At 29.8% G+C, this 16,416-nt stretch overlaps 7 protein-coding genes across 7 annotated transcripts; all 7 read left to right on the top strand.

The window, feature by feature from the left end:
* Positions 1-2,268: 2,268 nt before the first annotated feature.
* Positions 2,269-3,177, top strand: Bfra_012461 (putative nadh-ubiquinone oxidoreductase chain; the record flags this gene model as incomplete). Its single annotated transcript, XM_037342775.1, is given in 3 exon segments — positions 2,269-2,389; positions 2,405-2,517; positions 2,602-3,177. The coding sequence occupies 3 exon segments, from the start codon at positions 2,269-2,271 to the stop codon at positions 3,175-3,177; spliced, it is 810 nt and encodes a 269-aa protein (XP_037187357.1).
* Positions 3,178-4,218: 1,041 nt separating this feature from the next.
* Positions 4,219-6,391, top strand: Bfra_012460 (putative intron-encoded endonuclease; the record flags this gene model as incomplete). The annotated part of the gene is made up of 3 exons (XM_037342774.1): positions 4,219-5,068; positions 5,715-5,978; positions 6,090-6,391. The coding sequence occupies 3 exons, from the start codon at positions 4,219-4,221 to the stop codon at positions 6,389-6,391; spliced, it is 1,416 nt and encodes a 471-aa protein (XP_037187356.1).
* A 1,363-nt stretch (positions 6,392-7,754) lies between these two features.
* Bfra_012459 (putative giy endonuclease protein) lies at positions 7,755-8,845 on the top strand (the record flags this gene model as incomplete). Its single annotated transcript, XM_037342773.1, has 2 exons — positions 7,755-7,966; positions 8,209-8,845. The coding sequence occupies 2 exons, from the start codon at positions 7,755-7,757 to the stop codon at positions 8,843-8,845; spliced, it is 849 nt and encodes a 282-aa protein (XP_037187355.1).
* Positions 8,846-9,316: 471 nt separating this feature from the next.
* On the top strand, positions 9,317-9,694 carry Bfra_012458 (putative nadh-ubiquinone oxidoreductase chain; the record flags this gene model as incomplete). Its single annotated transcript, XM_037342772.1, has 2 exons — positions 9,317-9,601; positions 9,629-9,694. 2 exons carry the CDS (start codon positions 9,317-9,319, stop codon positions 9,692-9,694), a joined length of 351 nt encoding a protein of 116 aa, XP_037187354.1.
* A 708-nt stretch (positions 9,695-10,402) lies between these two features.
* Bfra_012457 (putative uncharacterized 49.1 kda protein in nd3) lies at positions 10,403-10,926 on the top strand (the record flags this gene model as incomplete). The annotated part of the gene is made up of 2 exons (XM_037342771.1): positions 10,403-10,526; positions 10,658-10,926. The coding sequence occupies 2 exons, from the start codon at positions 10,403-10,405 to the stop codon at positions 10,924-10,926; spliced, it is 393 nt and encodes a 130-aa protein (XP_037187353.1).
* A 2,624-nt stretch (positions 10,927-13,550) lies between these two features.
* Bfra_012456 (putative nadh-ubiquinone oxidoreductase chain) lies at positions 13,551-14,043 on the top strand (the record flags this gene model as incomplete). Its single annotated transcript, XM_037342770.1, has 3 exons — positions 13,551-13,560; positions 13,615-13,847; positions 13,966-14,043. The coding sequence occupies 3 exons, from the start codon at positions 13,551-13,553 to the stop codon at positions 14,041-14,043; spliced, it is 321 nt and encodes a 106-aa protein (XP_037187352.1).
* A 218-nt stretch (positions 14,044-14,261) lies between these two features.
* Bfra_012455 (putative uncharacterized 49.1 kda protein in nd3) lies at positions 14,262-15,632 on the top strand (the record flags this gene model as incomplete). The annotated part of the gene is made up of 7 exons (XM_037342769.1): positions 14,262-14,317; positions 14,366-14,664; positions 14,731-15,120; positions 15,171-15,190; positions 15,440-15,467; positions 15,518-15,549; positions 15,606-15,632. The coding sequence occupies 7 exons, from the start codon at positions 14,262-14,264 to the stop codon at positions 15,630-15,632; spliced, it is 852 nt and encodes a 283-aa protein (XP_037187351.1).
* Between the last annotated feature and the right edge of the window lie 784 nt (positions 15,633-16,416).

Here is a 16,416-nt window from a genome sequence, read left to right as displayed (position 1 = left end):
TCTAGTTTAGGTTTATTATTATTGGGTTTTTCTTTTTGTTTTTATTCTCATAAGTGTTTGGCCTATTTTACCAGTATAATAATTCAAATCTTGGAAGGTTTTTTCGTTAATACCATGACTAATCCCCGTCCTAATAGTCAACAAGGTGGTGGAGAACCTATAGGTGGAGGAGGTGTCGTTTACCTTCGCCGCCACAACAAGCTGACGTGTCCTTTTACTGATATTTTTTACCCGCTCGCCAAGGGTGCTCGGAGGATAATAAAGCACAATAAGCTGACGTGTCCTTTTTACTGCTTTTTCCCCACACTGTAAGTTGACGTGTCTTTTTGCCTTCGGCACAAGATAAGTTACATGATGACGTGTTATTTTTATATGTACAAGAAGTTGACGTGTACTTGCATGTTTACTGACCGCAGGAGAAGTAAGCCATACTAAGCTGACGTGTTGTGCAAGGCGGTGAGTATACCTTGTACAAGCTAAGCATAGTGTTATGCAGGGTTGTTTGATCAGCAATCCACTAAAGAGTGATAGTCGTGCCTTGTTGCAGAGTAGAGTCATACAATCTAGGGGCGCTTGCGCAGGCAGCAATCTTGTTTACTAAGATTGCATCTTTCATATCTTTTGGCGTTTTAGGTTGCTAACCTGGATTATAAGACTTGGCAACTGAAAAGTTTGCATAGCGGCTGCAAGGCTGCCGTGAGTAAGAAAGCTTGCAGTTGAATATTATGCAGGGTGAATGACTCACAAGCTAGGTTGAATGAGTAAGAAGCTTGGCATTTTATGTAGCCAAAATAATAAAGTACATGTTAAGGGATATGCTGTAGATGGTTCTATGTTTTGATTGCAGATCTTAAATTAGGGGTTCAATTCCTCCATATCTCTGTTTATAGATAACATATGTTATCTATAAATTTTAATAAATTTAATTATTTTGTCCTTTTTTCTCTTTTTATGGTTTTCACTATTAGTACGACTGAGCATCCAGGTCTATTGATAAATAGAAGATAGTATAATAGTTATATTGGTTCTTCTAGCATATTTAAGTTGTATTTCTGTCCCCCTGTGCGAAGCAAGATTGCTTTATTTTTTCCCTTTTTTTTAGTTATAAATATTATCTTATTACGTGAATAGTATCATATAATAATAAAAAAAAGGGAAAAAAAATAGGGGGAAAGGGTGTGATTATACGAAGGATATTAAAAATATTATTTTAATAAAAAATTTTATTAATATAATATTAATAAAATTTTATTAGTAATGGATCAGATTCCAGATTGGGATCCTTTATTATAGCGGGTTTTATTTTAATGAATATTTATAGTATTTGCTATAAAAACCCCTACTATTAAACACATGGTTATTAAAACCTCATGTAGAATCGCCTTTAAGCATAATTTTAGCTGCTATTGTTTTAAAATTAAGTTTATATAGTATTTTTAGACTTATGCTATTATTGAATTTTATTCTTGAGAAAATTTTTATTATAATCAAACTTGAAAGTTGTGTTGTTAATAGTAGTATTATGAACCATTTATATTTTATATATAAAAGAATAAAAATAAAATAATATGTGAATGAATTAAAATAATAAAAAAAAATATGTGAACTATACAGTTGTGTGTGGTGTTAGTAAAGATCATACATATTATAAATTTTATAAAAAAAAAGATCGGTAGGTAAATTCGTCCTTTTTTTTTTTAATTATCCATGTTACTTTTACTTTTATTAATAATACCTTTATTAGGTGTATTTACTATTTCTACGGGTATATCTTATAACTTAAGCGATTTAAATATTAAACGTATAAAAAAAATTGCTTTAACTGCATCTATTATAAACCTTTTTCTTTCTTTTTTAATTTTTATACTATTCGACGCTAGTAGTAATCAATTCCAATTTGTACAAGAATATCATGAAATAAGCTCTTTCGATTTTTACTTAGGGTTAGATGGACTTTCTATATACTTTGTATTATTAACAACTATGATAACTCCTATAGCACTATTAAGTAATTGAAAATCTATTCAAGATAATGTCAGATCTTATGTTATAATTATACTATTATTAGAGAGCTTGTTACTAGCAGTATTTTTAGTTTTAGATATCTTATTATTTTATATTTTTTTTGAAAGTATCTTACCACCGTTATTTATATTAATAGGTCTATTTGGATCAAATAACAAAGTAAGAGCTAGCTTTTATTTATTTTTATATACATTATTTGGATCATTATTTTTATTATTATCCATATTAACAATATCTTCAATAATGGGAACTACAGATTTTGATGCATTATACAAAACCAATTTTTATTATTCTACACAGTTGTTTTTATTTTATGGTGTTTGTATCGCATTTGCTGTTAAAACACCCGTTATTTTTGTTAACGGTTGATTGCTTAAAGCGCACGTTGAGTCTCCTTTAGGTGGAAGTATATTATTGGCTGCCATTGTATTAAAATTAAGTTTATATGGTATACTAAGAATTATGCTACCTTTATTACCTAAAGCTTCCCTAGTATGTACTCCTTGAGTTTATTTAGTTCTAGTTATAACTATTTTATACGCAAGTTTTAGTACTTTACGTACTACAGATGTAAAGGAATTGGTTGCTTACTCTTCTGTTTGTCACGCAGCTGTTTACGTTTTAGGTGTGTTTAGTAATACTATACAAGGTATTGAAGGTGGAATCTTCTTAGGTTTAGCTCATGGTTTAGTTTCAAGTGGTTTATTTATTTGTGCTGGGGGTGTTCTTTATGACAGAACGCATACTCGTTTAATCACATATTATAGAGGAATAGCTCAAATAATGCCTCTTTTCTCTATACTGTTCTTCATACTATGTCTAGCCAACGCAGGTACACCTTTAACTATGAATTTTGTAGGTGAATTCATGTCTCTATACGGTGCATTTGAAAGACTACCTCTTCTAGGGGCTATTGCTTCTTCTTCAATTGTGCTTAGTGCTGCATATACTATCTTCATGTTTAATAGAATAGCGTTTGGAGGGTCTCTTTCGAAATATATCGAGAAATCTATACCAGATTTAAACATAAGAGAGTTTTATATCTTAGTTACTTTAGTAATCTTTACTGTTCTATTTGGTATATATCCTTCTTCATTATTAGATGGTTTACACTATTCAGTTTCATCTTTAATATATAGTAATTTTAGTTAATTTAAAGTTATTATTATTAATTGTTTTGTTCTAAGACATAGAAGCATATCACAGATATATATTACTTACAAGTAAATATTAAATATTGCTTATAAGTAAATATTAAATATATTATAAAAAAAAGATCGGTAGGTAAATTCGTCCTTTTTTTTTATTTCTCTTTCTAGCCTAAGTTACTTCAGGTAGCTTAGCTTTTTTGTGCTGCTAGGCAGCAAGAGTTATCTTTGTTTATTATCCTGTATGTGGTTAAGTTAACTTAGTTGTTATAAAATAATTGACCGAATGGTGGGATCAATATTCTAAATTTGTTTTCTACCTATTAGATGCTTATAAAAGATCTATTAATAGATCTTTTCTGTGCCCTTTCCCTGCTTTTAATTTTTTCCCTTTTTTTTATTATTATAATAAATCTTTATATGTAATAATAAAATTACTTATAAAAAAAAGGGAAAAAATAAGGGAAAGGGCAATACCTAAAAATTAAGGGAGAAGCGTTATATTAGCTTAATTAAGCTAATATAACTTAAAGCCCGTTTATATAAACGAATTAATGTTTAAGACTTTCACGCTTGCACAAGAAATATAGTTTAAACTACTAGAGAACTTATATATTAAATAATTTTACCCTTTAACTTCTAGAAAAAAAAATATTAATAAAATTTTAATTATAAAATGAGAATTTTTAAAAGTCATCCCTTATTAAAATTGGTTAACTCTTATATGATCGATTCACCACAACCAAGTAACCTAAGTTATTTATGAAATTTTGGTTCTTTATTAGCTGTTTGTTTAGTTATACAAATAATCACAGGTGTAACTTTAGCAATGCACTACAACCCTAGTGTATTAGAAGCCTTTAACTCTGTAGAGCATATTATGCGTGATGTTAACAATGGATGATTAATACGTTACTTACACAGTAACACAGCTTCAGCTTTTTTTTTTATAGTATATTTACACATAGGAAGAGGTTTATATTATGGATCATACAGAGCTCCTAGAACATTAGTTTGAACAATAGGTGTAGTTATATTCATATTAATGATAGTTACAGCTTTCTTGGGTTATAAACATAGCCCCAAATGGTTTAATATAAATAATAAAGGAAATACAATAAAGTATAACAAAGTAAATAGTAATAAACTGTTTAACAAAAGTAGAGTCAAAAGGGGATATTGTACAAGTTGTGATTCAAATAGTACTAAAGTTTCAGAAAGTTTAAGCACAGTAATTAGTGAATTAGGTTTAAACCCTATATATTTATATGAAAATTTAAACTTAGAAAATACTAGAAAACAAGTATTAAAAGACACAAGAGATTTAAGTGGAATATATATGATAGTTAATAAAACAACTAAAGATTATTATATAGGTTCTGCATCAACTAATAGATTTTATGCTAGATTTTGTAACCATCTTATCTATTTTAGAGGTAGCAAAATAGTTAAATTAGCCGTTAAAAAGTATGATTTAAAAAATTTTGCTTTCCTTATACTAGATTTATATCCTAATGTTGTTACCCAAGGTAATAATAAGGAATTAATGGATTTAGAAGATAAATATTTAAAATTATTAGTGCCTAATTACAATATTTTAACCGAAGCAGGTTCTAGTTTTGGTTACAAACACACTGAAGTAGATCGAAATAAGATGAAAGATATTTATAGTGACGCCAGACGGGAGAGAATTGGTAATCTAAATAAGGGTAAAAAGCTTTCACCTGAAACAATAGAAAGAATCAGGGAAAAAGCTTTAATTAGACCAGCCATGTCTGAAGAAACTAAAAGTAAGTGTATAACTAATACAAGACCTGTTGTGTTGTATAACTTAAATAGAACTGTTTACGGAAAATATTCGACTATTTTAGAAGCAGCTAAGGCCATAAACTGTAGTGAAAAAACTATTAGAAGGGCACTACAAACAGAAAAAAAATTAGTTAAAAGACAATGGATAGTAGAAGATTTATCTGATAAATAGGTTGGTATAAACTTCTTGTTAATAGTTGTTTCTAGACTAGATTACTTGTGCTTTGCTTTGCTTTGCTAGGTGTAACCCCAGAAAAATTTACTTTATCTTTATTATATATAAATCATAGTCCCATGAGTAACAATCTTTTTGTAATTTTTATAGAAAAAAAAAGATTAAAGTGGTATAACCCGACGGGGTTATAGAATAGTCTTTCAGATTATTTGGCGATATTAGTGTAAACGATCAAAGAAGTTTTATAAGCTTAAAGATCGTCGGCCATATAAAAGGTCGCGACAGACTGGGTCACTAATGGGTGTCTGAAATGATGCTTAATGTACAGGCGGAACTTTTAGTTAAATTAATTTAATTTAACTAATAGAATAAACGAATTTAAAGTTATTCTAGCTTATTCTACAGATTAATTTATAATTAAAGTTGTTTGTACGGATAAGTTTGTATTTTGTATGTTCTGCCCTATGGGCAAATGTCACTGTGAGGTGCTACAGTTATTACAAATCTTATGAGTGCTGTACCATGAATTGGACAAGATATTGTTGAGTTTTTATGAGGAGGTTTCTCTGTTAATAACGCAACTTTAAACAGATTCTTTGCTTTACACTTTGTATTACCTTTCGTTTTAGCGGCTTTAGCCTTAATGCATTTAATTGCACTTCACGATAGTGCAGGTTCTGGTAACCCTTTAGGTATATCAGGTAACTATGATAGGTTAGCTTTTGCTCCTTATTTCTTATTTAAAGATTTAATAACTATATTTTTATTTATAATAATATTAAGTATATTTGTATTCTTTATGCCTAACGTATTAGGAGATAGTGATAATTATATAATGGCTAATCCAATGCAAACACCACCAGCTATAGTTCCGGAATGATACCTACTTCCATTCTATGCTATACTAAGATCTATACCTAATAAACTATTAGGTGTTATTGCTATGTTAAGTGCTATTTTAATACTATTAGCTATGCCTTTTACTGATTTAAGTAGAAGTAGAGGTATACAATTTAGACCTTTAAGTAAAATAGCTTTCTATATCTTTATTGCTAACTTCTTAATATTAATGGTATTAGGAGCTAAACACGTTGAGTCTCCATATATAGAATTTGGACAAATAAGTACAGTTATTTATTTTGCCCATTTCTTAATTATAGTGCCTTTTATTAGTTTACTAGAAAATAGTTTAGTAGAATTAGCAGTATTAACTAAAGAAAAGCCAAGTAGATAAAATAGATAAATTATATTTATTTTTAACTGGTTGCTAAGGAAGTTAAATAGATAAATTATATTTATTTTAATCGGTCTTCCTATAGTTTTAATAACTATAAACGCTACTGGTATATCTATCTCGGATTTAAATCTTGATTTTTTAGTATTATAGCTAATTTAATAAAAGATGGTATAAATATTACACCTGCTGTAGTTGTAAGAGTAATTACAGTGTTTACCTACCCCGACCCCTAATCCCCGTGTCTCCTCCGGAGATTGGGGGTCGGGGTCGAAGTAAATAGTTCTTTAATTAGCATTATTAACATTATAGGTCTTGATGTCGAGAGAATTGGTTGGTATGTTGACCGTATCTTAGTAAGCTTAAATCCTTTAAGCTTACTTGTACCTTCAGATGTTATATGCACTATTAAGATTGTAGGATTTATTAGTAATAGAACCAAGTATTACGGGGCACATAAATTCTAACCTTACTAATATTATTAACATATTAGAACAATTAAGAGTTTATCTAGGTAGTTTAATCGTTTACAGGATCTTTGAGTACATGTCTGTATAATAAGCCTATCCCCCAACCCCCCTCATCTCCCGAAGGGAGAACAGGGGGTAGGGGGGAAAAGGAAATATCGTTATCTATGTTTGATCTATTATTGATTAGATTATGTCAAATTGTTGCATTAGTGCGTGTATTACGGATAAAGTATAATTTTCCTATATTTCTTTTTTTTTTTTAATCTTAATATACTTAATGTTATCGGTTAAATCTAGAGGATAAAATTAATACCATACTAATTATACCAGATAACACGCTCAGATTAGATATTTCAGGCCATGCTAATCAAGTCAATTATACACTATTACATGACTGACAAAGTTTTAATTAATGTGTATTGAGCTGTTTTAAATTGTCAATACACTACGTCAATATCTAGTGTTGCCGAATTAGAATACTTGTTATAAAATACTTATAATAGCTATTGTTAGCTTTTTCTATTTATTATATATTTATTATATATAAAGAGATCTTTTCTGAGGCATAGCCAAGACGGCAAAAAATATGGGCTTTATTATTTTAGCACTAAAATAATAAAACCCCTATTAAGGAATATGCTGTAGATGGTTCTATATTTGGATCTGAGATCTTAAATTAGGGGTTCAATTCCCCCATATCTCTGTATATATGCTATATCTATTATATACAACATATATACTATAAATAAAATTGAATAAGTTTAATAGTTCCATGTATTTTAATAATTATAAATATATAGATGAACTAACAACTAAAACAAAGGCTAAATATGTTTTAGCCCTGTAATATGCCATAAGAATTTTTCTTAAATTATAATTAAATGTAGATAAAAATGATACAAGCAGCTAAAATTATAGGGACAGGTTTAGCTACTACTGGTTTAATTGGTGCAGGTGTAGGAATTGGGGTTGTTTTTGCGGCATTAATATTAGGAGTAGCTAGAAATCCTTCGTTAAGAGGTCAATTATTTTCTTACGCTATATTAGGTTTTGCTTTTGCTGAAGCAACTGGTTTATTTGCCCTTATGATGGCTTTTTTATTATTGTACGTAGCTTAAAAAAGAAAATAAAAATAATAGAAAAAATAATAAAAAAATATTTAATCATGTATAATAAAAGACACCACAACAAAATTTATCATTATTCTCGTCATAACATTTCGTTTTTTTTGACTTCTAAGTCTCTATCTCGTATCGCAAATATTATAGCAGCACGTGATCGAAAAATTAGAGAGTTTTCAGTCTCTAATAGCTTTAATACTAATCCTTTATCTAATTCTTTATCTAGTTCTTCATCTAATTCTTTATCTAGTTCTTCATCTAATTCTTCATCTAGTCAGGAAGCAAGTGCACACGAAAACGAGGGAGTAAGCGATAACGAAAATAGAGAAGTAAGTGACAACGAAAGTGGATATAGTTCAGATTCTAATCGCTCAGCAGTATCGGAATCCCGAGACGACTATGCTCTTAATCATATGCCTACTCAGGATGTGCCTGAGGATGTGCTTCCTCGGTTTGTTAGCACGATGGAGTTAGTTGCTCGGGAATCAGAGGGCGACCCTGATATAGGGCAATTGCATGCGAATCGTTACCAAGCCTTAAAAACAGAAATGGATTCGCGTATAGAAGCAGGTATTATGCCTAGACCTAATGTAGGACAAGTAAATATTTCTTCAGAAAGTGGTGGTCCAGAGACTTCTTCTGGTGGTAGTGCCGAAAATAAAGTAGGTACTGAGACTTCTTCAGGCGGAGGTACTAATAATGTAGGCACTTCCTCTCTTTCTTCCTTTTATTCAAGTAATAAAAGGAAAAATGACGAAACAGAAGAAGAATATAGTGGCCAACCTTCAAAAAAATTCCAACAAGATTCCAGTGACATTAGGAGTGATACAGAACCATACGATTTCACAGGTGGGGATGAGTAATTTAAGCTAGTGTTTTATATCGAAGTCACAATATCTTTTAAATTTTCAGCCTTTTTCTACTTATTACTTAAAATTTTCAGCCTTCTTCTACTTATTATGTCTTTGTTTTTTCTGAGGCATAGCCAAGATGGCAAAAAGCACTGCACTTGTGCAGTGCCCCTTAACTCTTATTAGCTCAATGGTAGAGCAGGATATTTCTAATATCTAGACCTAAGTTCGAGTCTTGGATAAGAATAATATATCCATAGCAATATGGGGTATATTTTTTCACGCTTGACAATCTTTATATATATAAATACTCTTAAATAATAGGTAGTTTTTAGATAGTGTTGTTTAGATATCTTTAGTTTAAATCTAATGTGTTTAAATATATTCTCACTTAAGCTATTTTATATAAATATTATTAAAAATAAAAATTATATTATAAAAATAATATTTTATCTTTAATAAATTTACATATTATATAAATAAATGTTATATTTACCTACTTTAATCTCAGTAATTGAAGTTCTATTAGTCACTGTACCTGTTTTATTAACTGTAGCTTATGTTACAGTAGCCGAAAGGAAAACCATGGCTAGTATGCAAAGAAGATTAGGTCCTAATGCTGTTGGGTACTTGGGTCTTCTTCAAGCATTTGCGGATGCCTTAAAACTTCTTTTAAAAGAATATGTTTCACCTACACAAGCTAATTTGGCTTTATTTTTTCTTGGTCCTATAATAACTCTGATATTTTCATTACTAGGTTATCTAATTGTACCTTAGGATTATAGGGTAATATAGTCAAACTCCGGGAAGGTCCTAAAGCTTATTTTACCAAGCTTTAGCCGAAAGGTTAAAAGTGGATGAATTAATTACTCATGTATGGTAACAAGAAATAAGATACTTTTTAGAGTAATGGATGATCGCGGATCTAAACTAGTTGTTAGATCTTACCCTGCAACTGTAAAAGAGCAACGAGTAAATGGCTATAGATATATACATAACTTTTGTAATATATTTAAGATGTATTCTAATGAGCTTAGAAATAAGCTAAGGTAAAAAAAATTTGCATAAAAATTTCTACGATTCACCATTAAATGGTTCTAATTCTTTAAATGTTAATACTCGTCGTTATTATGTTACATTATATGATAATAAGCATAAAATTGACGATTTACATCTTGGTCCTTGATTTATCACAGGGTTTAGCGATGCCCTATAAAAAAAGAATAGAATGTATTTTTTTATTTATATTTATTTTTATTTTTATATTTATTTTTTTTTTTTTCTTTTTTTATTGGGTTGTTTTTCTTGTAGTGTTATAAAAAGTTCCTCTGACAAATTAGGTTGAGAAGTTCAACTAAATTTTCAAATCAAACTACATGTTAAAGATTTTGCACTTTTATTAGCAATTCAACGTAGTTTAGGTGGAAGAGGGACTATAAATAGCCACCAATCTTCTTGTGCCTTTAGAGTAAGAAAACTTAAGGAGCTAATAGAATTAGTTAAATTTTTTTATAAATATCCTTTAATTTCTCTAAAAAGAGGTGATTATTTAAGCAAATTGTATCTATTATGCAATTGAAAGAACACAACACTTTAGAAGGTTTACAAAAGATTATAAACATAAGAGCAACCTTAAATTTGGGTTTATCCAAAGAATTACAGTTAATGTTCCCTGAAACTATTCCAGTTCCCCGTCCTCCTTCTTTTTTATTTTTTTTTATTATTATAATATATTTTATATATATATATTTTATTTTCATAAAAAAAAAAATAAAAAAAAAGGAAGAGAAACCTGTGTAATCCCTCATTCAGATTGAGTAGCAGGATTTACAAGTGGTGAAGGTAATTTCTCTGTTTCCTTAGACAAAGGTATCTTTAAATCTCTATTGTTTAAAATAACTCAGCATGAAAGAGATGAAGTGTTATTAACTGCAATTAAAGAATATTTTAATTGTGGATATTGTTATTTAAGAAAACAAGAGAATACAATAGATTTTAAAGTTACAAAATTTTCTGATCTTAATAAAATAATTATACCTTTCTTTATTAATAGTCCTATATTAGGTGTTAAATCTTTAGATTTCAAAGATTGATGTTTAGTTTCGGAAATGGTAAAGAAAGAAGAACATAAGTTAGAAGAAGGTGCTATTAAAATAAGAGAGATTCCAAGGGGAATGAATAGGGGGAGAAGTTAGTAAATTTATATTATGAAAAGTTTTTTTTTTGTATGGTCCTGGTTTAGCTTTAAGTGATATTAATCTGGGTATACTTTACATGTTAGCCGTTTCTTCTTTATCTACCTATGGAATACTATTAGCGGGATTTTACTATACATTTAGTTCCCTCAAATCATATCAATTTGAGTCAACATTGGGTGAATTTCAAGAAAAACTTATAAAAGTAAGTCAACTTGAAGCGAAACATTTTTATAATGTGCGTTCAACGACTAGCTGATGACTTCTCCAAACTCTAATATTCCGTTTTTATGGGATAAAGAGCTTTTGAGTTAGATATTTAGCCCTGAGAGCCCAAAGCTTTGTTGGGTATCCCAATAACAATAATAAAAACATAGTACTTTACCTACTAGGTATAGTATTATTATCTATGGCCTGACTTTTTATACATATAGGTATTATTAGCCTATCTTTAAATAACATTTATTTGTTTGTTATTTTATTTTTCATAGATTCTACGACAGTACTGTCTTTTACTGTATACATAGAAAATATACCCGGTCTCTGCCTACCCACTGTTCTCCCTTCGGGAGATGAGGGGGGGTTGGAAAAAGAACCTCAAAACTATCCTGTAAGCCATTCTTTTATTAAGAAGACGAAGCTGTCATTGGTATTAGGTAATAGAAAACGACTGTTTTCTACTAGTTCGGTTTACAGAACAAAAGATAAATCCTTAAGTTGTAAGAATCTTGGCGAGGCTATGTTGGACAATCGAGTAGAGTTTGATACTAGTAAAATAGTAGGAGATGACTTGAAAAATTTGCATTCTGTCTATGTAAAGGTACTTTTCACAGATAGAAATGCTCCCGTCAAACCATTCGATCGTACTTTAATAACCACTTGTTATCATTGTTTAGATAAAGATAAAAAGTCTGATTTTTTAAAAGAATGAGGATCAAAAAGTTGTATTTATATTATACAATATAAATATAACCCCCTTATCTATTATATAGGTAGAACTACTCTATTAAAAAGAAGATTCAATAATCACCTAAAAGCGGATACAGGTAGTAAACTACATGTATTCTTAAGCTTAGTTGGTCTGGAACATTTTAATTTTTCTATTGTAGAAGTATGTACTCCTGAAGAACAAGGTGCAAGAGAGAACTATTACTTACAAAAGTATTTACCTTTATTGAATACTACTTTTTCTTCAGCTTTTTCTGAGTCTGCTATTTACGCAAATTTAACTAGTAAATTAGCTACACTTAAATTAAAATCAGATCCTCATATTAAGGGTAAAGCTGTACCTGTTTATGTGTATGATATTAATGATAAATGTATAGATATAAACTATGTTAAATATGATAGTATTACAAAAGCTAGTCATTTAGAAAAAGTCGCAGGTGGTACTTTAGCTATATTTATAAATACTAATGTACCCTTTAGAAAAAAACTGTACTACTCAAAACCTATTATAGACTTAGACTTGACCTTTGGTCAAGTTAAAACTTCATCAAGTGTACTAAATCTTGATAGCAATATAGCTAAAGAAGTTTGAGTTTATGATGCCAAAACCTTAGATTTGGTAAAGGGTAGCCCATTTTTTTCTAAATCGCAGGCGTCTGCTTCTATAGGTATTAGTCGTAATGTTATTAGTTATTTCATAGACACATGAAAAGCTGAGGGTATAAAAGGTACATACTTATTTAGTAGACCACTCCTTGAGCCAGAAATAACCAAACTACAAGTATTAAGTGAAACGGTTAAATTGGGGAACAAACAAGCTATTTTTGCTTATGATGCTCAAAGACTAGAGTTGATTAATCATTCCCCTTTTGCAAGTATGCAGCTTGCCGCTGCATATTTTAAGGTTAACTATCGTACAATTAGTAGACACTTAAACACCAAATTAGCTACAACACAAGACAAAAAAGATATATATATTTTTAGTCAAGAATTATCTTCAGATTTAAGAAGTGAACTTCTCAATGCTCCAGCTAAAGCTGCATACTCTCGTCAAGAATTTTGAGTTTATAAAGTTGGTGTTAATAATATATTAACTTTAATACCTAACCAACCTTTCAAAACTAAGCGGGAAGCTCTTAAAGTTTTAGGTGTTCAGGTATCTATCTTTAACAAATATCTGGATTCAGAAAAAATGTACAAAGATCTCTTTATATTTAGCAGTGAAGTAACGGGTTTTGGTGTTTATACTCTAGAGGGTCCATCAAATAAATAAATAAAAAGTCACAGTTCCATTTATGTTATGGGTTTCAATTTACTCTTTTTGGTATTATGTTTCATTAGACTCCTAGGGTGAGGGGAGAGTAAAACAAAAAAAAAAAAAAAGAGGTAGATACCACAAGGTTAAGACATAGTCTAAACTATCTTGTTAAAGATAGAAGTAAAAGATAAAAACCTTTTACGTTAATAATTTTGGAAGTGCTAATAGTAAATATGCTTTCCTGGGTTCACTTAGAAGTACAGCACAATTAATAAGTTATGAATTAATTTTAAGTTCTGCTATATTACTTGTAATAATGTTAACAGGTAGTTTAAATCTTACGGTTAACATAGAAGCTCAAAGAGCTATATGATTCGTAGTACCCTTATTACCTATATTTATCATATTTTTTATTGGATCTATAGCAGAAACTAACAGACCTCCCTTCGACCTGGCAGAGGCTGAGTCGGAGTTAGTTAGTGGGTTTATGACGGAACATGCTGCAGTAATTTTTGTATTTTTTTTCTTAGCTGAGTATGCCAGTATAGTACTTATTTGTACAGTTGCAAGTATGTTATTTTTAGGTGGTTACTTATTCAATATTATGCCTCTAGTTTATATAATACAATTTTTCGATTTCGACTTTTGATTGAATTTAACGAATAACGGTAGGGATACTTCTGTAGTACTTAATCCTGTAGTTGAAGGGTTACTTTATGGTCTTTCTTTAGGGTTTAAATCTTGTGCTCTTATATTTACTTTTATTTGAGTTCGGGCATCCTTCCCACGAATACGGTTTGACCAGTTAATGTCTTTCTGTTGAACTGTTTTACTACCTATCGTTATTGCATTTGTGATATTAGTTCCTTGTATTCTGTATAGTTTCGAAATTATTCCTACGAATATTTCTTTATTTGCCTTACCTTTATTAGTACCCAAGGGACTTACACTAGAAACTAAATCTACGGAATATCTAAGGTAGACACGGGTATATCTCTTAACCCCCATTGAGTTACAGGTTTTACTGATGCCTCCGAAGGTGGGATGTTTCACGGTTAAGGTTAGGAAATCCAGTGTAAATAAGTGAGGTTGGAAAATTCAAGCCATATTTCAAATAAAATTGAATGGTAGAGACATAAGCATTTTAAAGCGTATACCTGTATTTTTCGGAGTCGGTGCTCTTAATATCTACAAAAATGACGCTGTTTTTACTGTAACATCCGTTAAAGATTTAGTTTTGGTTGTATTACCACATTTTGAGTCTTACCCCTTATTAACTCAAAAGTTGGGGGATTTTTTATTATTTAAGCAAGTTGTTTTAATGTTGGAAGCTAAAGAACACTCTAGCCTAGAGGGTGTTATTAAAATTATAGGTATAAAATCTGCCATAAACTTAGGACTTTCCGAGTCCTTGATTAATTCTTTCCCAGGTATTGAACGAATAGCTAGACCCATATTTGCCCCAGGGGAAATTGTAGATCCTAATTGATTAGTAGGTTTCGTAGACGGTGACGGTTGTTTCCATATAGTTACTCAGAAAACGGAGTCTAGCTCTAAAGTTTGGCTTGCTTTTCAAATAACTCAGCATTCTCGAGATACTTTACTAATGGAAAGCATAGTAAAGTACTTGGGTTGTGGTAAGGTTTACAACAGAAATTCTACACCTGCTTTGGGCGAAGCCCCAGATTTTAGGGTATATAATTTGGACACAGTTTCTTCTAAGATTATACCTTTTTTTCTAGAACATAAGCTGCAAAGTGTTAAGTCCTTAGATTTTGATCTTTTCCGTGAAGCCTGTGTTTTACTTCTGAACGGTGATCACCGTACGCCGTCAGGGCTAGAAAAGGTAAATAACCTTAAGAGTAGAATGAACAAGAGTTATAATAGTGATAACACGCTGGATTTATAACACTAACGCATATTCCTTTTGATTTAGCCGAGGCTGAATCGGAACTTGTTAGTGGTTTTATAACAGAACACGCTATCCCCCCCCCTGCTTTTTTTTTCCCTTTTTTTTAGTTATAAATATTATCTTATTACGTGAATAATATCATATAATAATAAAAAAAAGGGAAAAAAAATAGGGGGGGAAAGGTTATTTTCGTCTTTTTATTTTTGGCTTTTCTTTTTGCCTTGTTTGTTATATTAGTTTATTGTATATTATATAGTTTTTAAATCATTCCTTGTAATATCTCATTATTCTAGTTCATTAATTTAAGTAATAGCACTAAAAGTATATTACATAAAAAAAAAATATTATGAAAGATTATTAATAATGTCTAGTTAATCTAATCCGAAATGTGAATATCCTTGTGGTATTTTTTAATCTTACTTGTTTTGTAATACTTTCGTTTAATTATATTTTATACAGGTCCATCTAAATCTCAAGGGTTTGTAACTCTACCTTTACAAGCTTCACTACTACAATTCTTCCTTTTTTTAATGTCTTCGTTTAAATAATAATCCATAAAGTAAAAAAAAAATTAAATGCCACAACTAGTACCCTTTTATTTTATAAATCAAGTAACATTTGCCTTTATCTTATTAATAGTGATGATATATGTCTTTTCAAAATATATTTTACCTAGATTTGTTAGATTATTTATTTCGCGTGTTTTTATAAGCAAATTATAAGTTATTTTTTGTTTGTAGTATTACACCTTAAGGATGCTATTATCCCTTTTTCTTAATATAAGCTTTATCTCCTTTTTCATTAGGAAAATTAGGTTAGCTATCTTAAAAAAAAATATCTAATAAACTATCATAATATTATTAGATAAAACAATATATTTAATCCTCCCCATCCTCTCCATATTCTGCTCCTATTTGTTTAAATAATAATATCTAATTCTAAACTGTTTCACCACCAATTATAGATTTATGTATATGCCAAGACTTATAATGTTTATATTTCTTAATTATCTAGTGGTGTGTAGATTAGTAGCGAAGGAAAATATTATTATCTTACTAAAACAATGCTATCTTATTTTTTTTTTCTTTGCTCCGCACACTAATGTGGGATCTAGTAATAATAATAAAGACGGATCATATAACAATAATACAGCTAGTACTCATAATGACTCTAATAATACAGCAAATTATACTAACACTAAAAATAGATTAATTCTAACCATAATATTATTAATAGTATTAGTACTTGCATTTGTATTATTAAGAATATT

Source organism: Botrytis fragariae, assembly GCF_013461495.1.
Source record: "Botrytis fragariae strain BVB16 chromosome Unknown tig00000322, whole genome shotgun sequence".
NCBI lineage: Eukaryota > Fungi > Ascomycota > Leotiomycetes > Helotiales > Sclerotiniaceae > Botrytis > Botrytis fragariae.
Note: the sequence above shows the minus strand (reverse complement) of the source record. Positions and strands in the feature narration are given on the sequence as shown.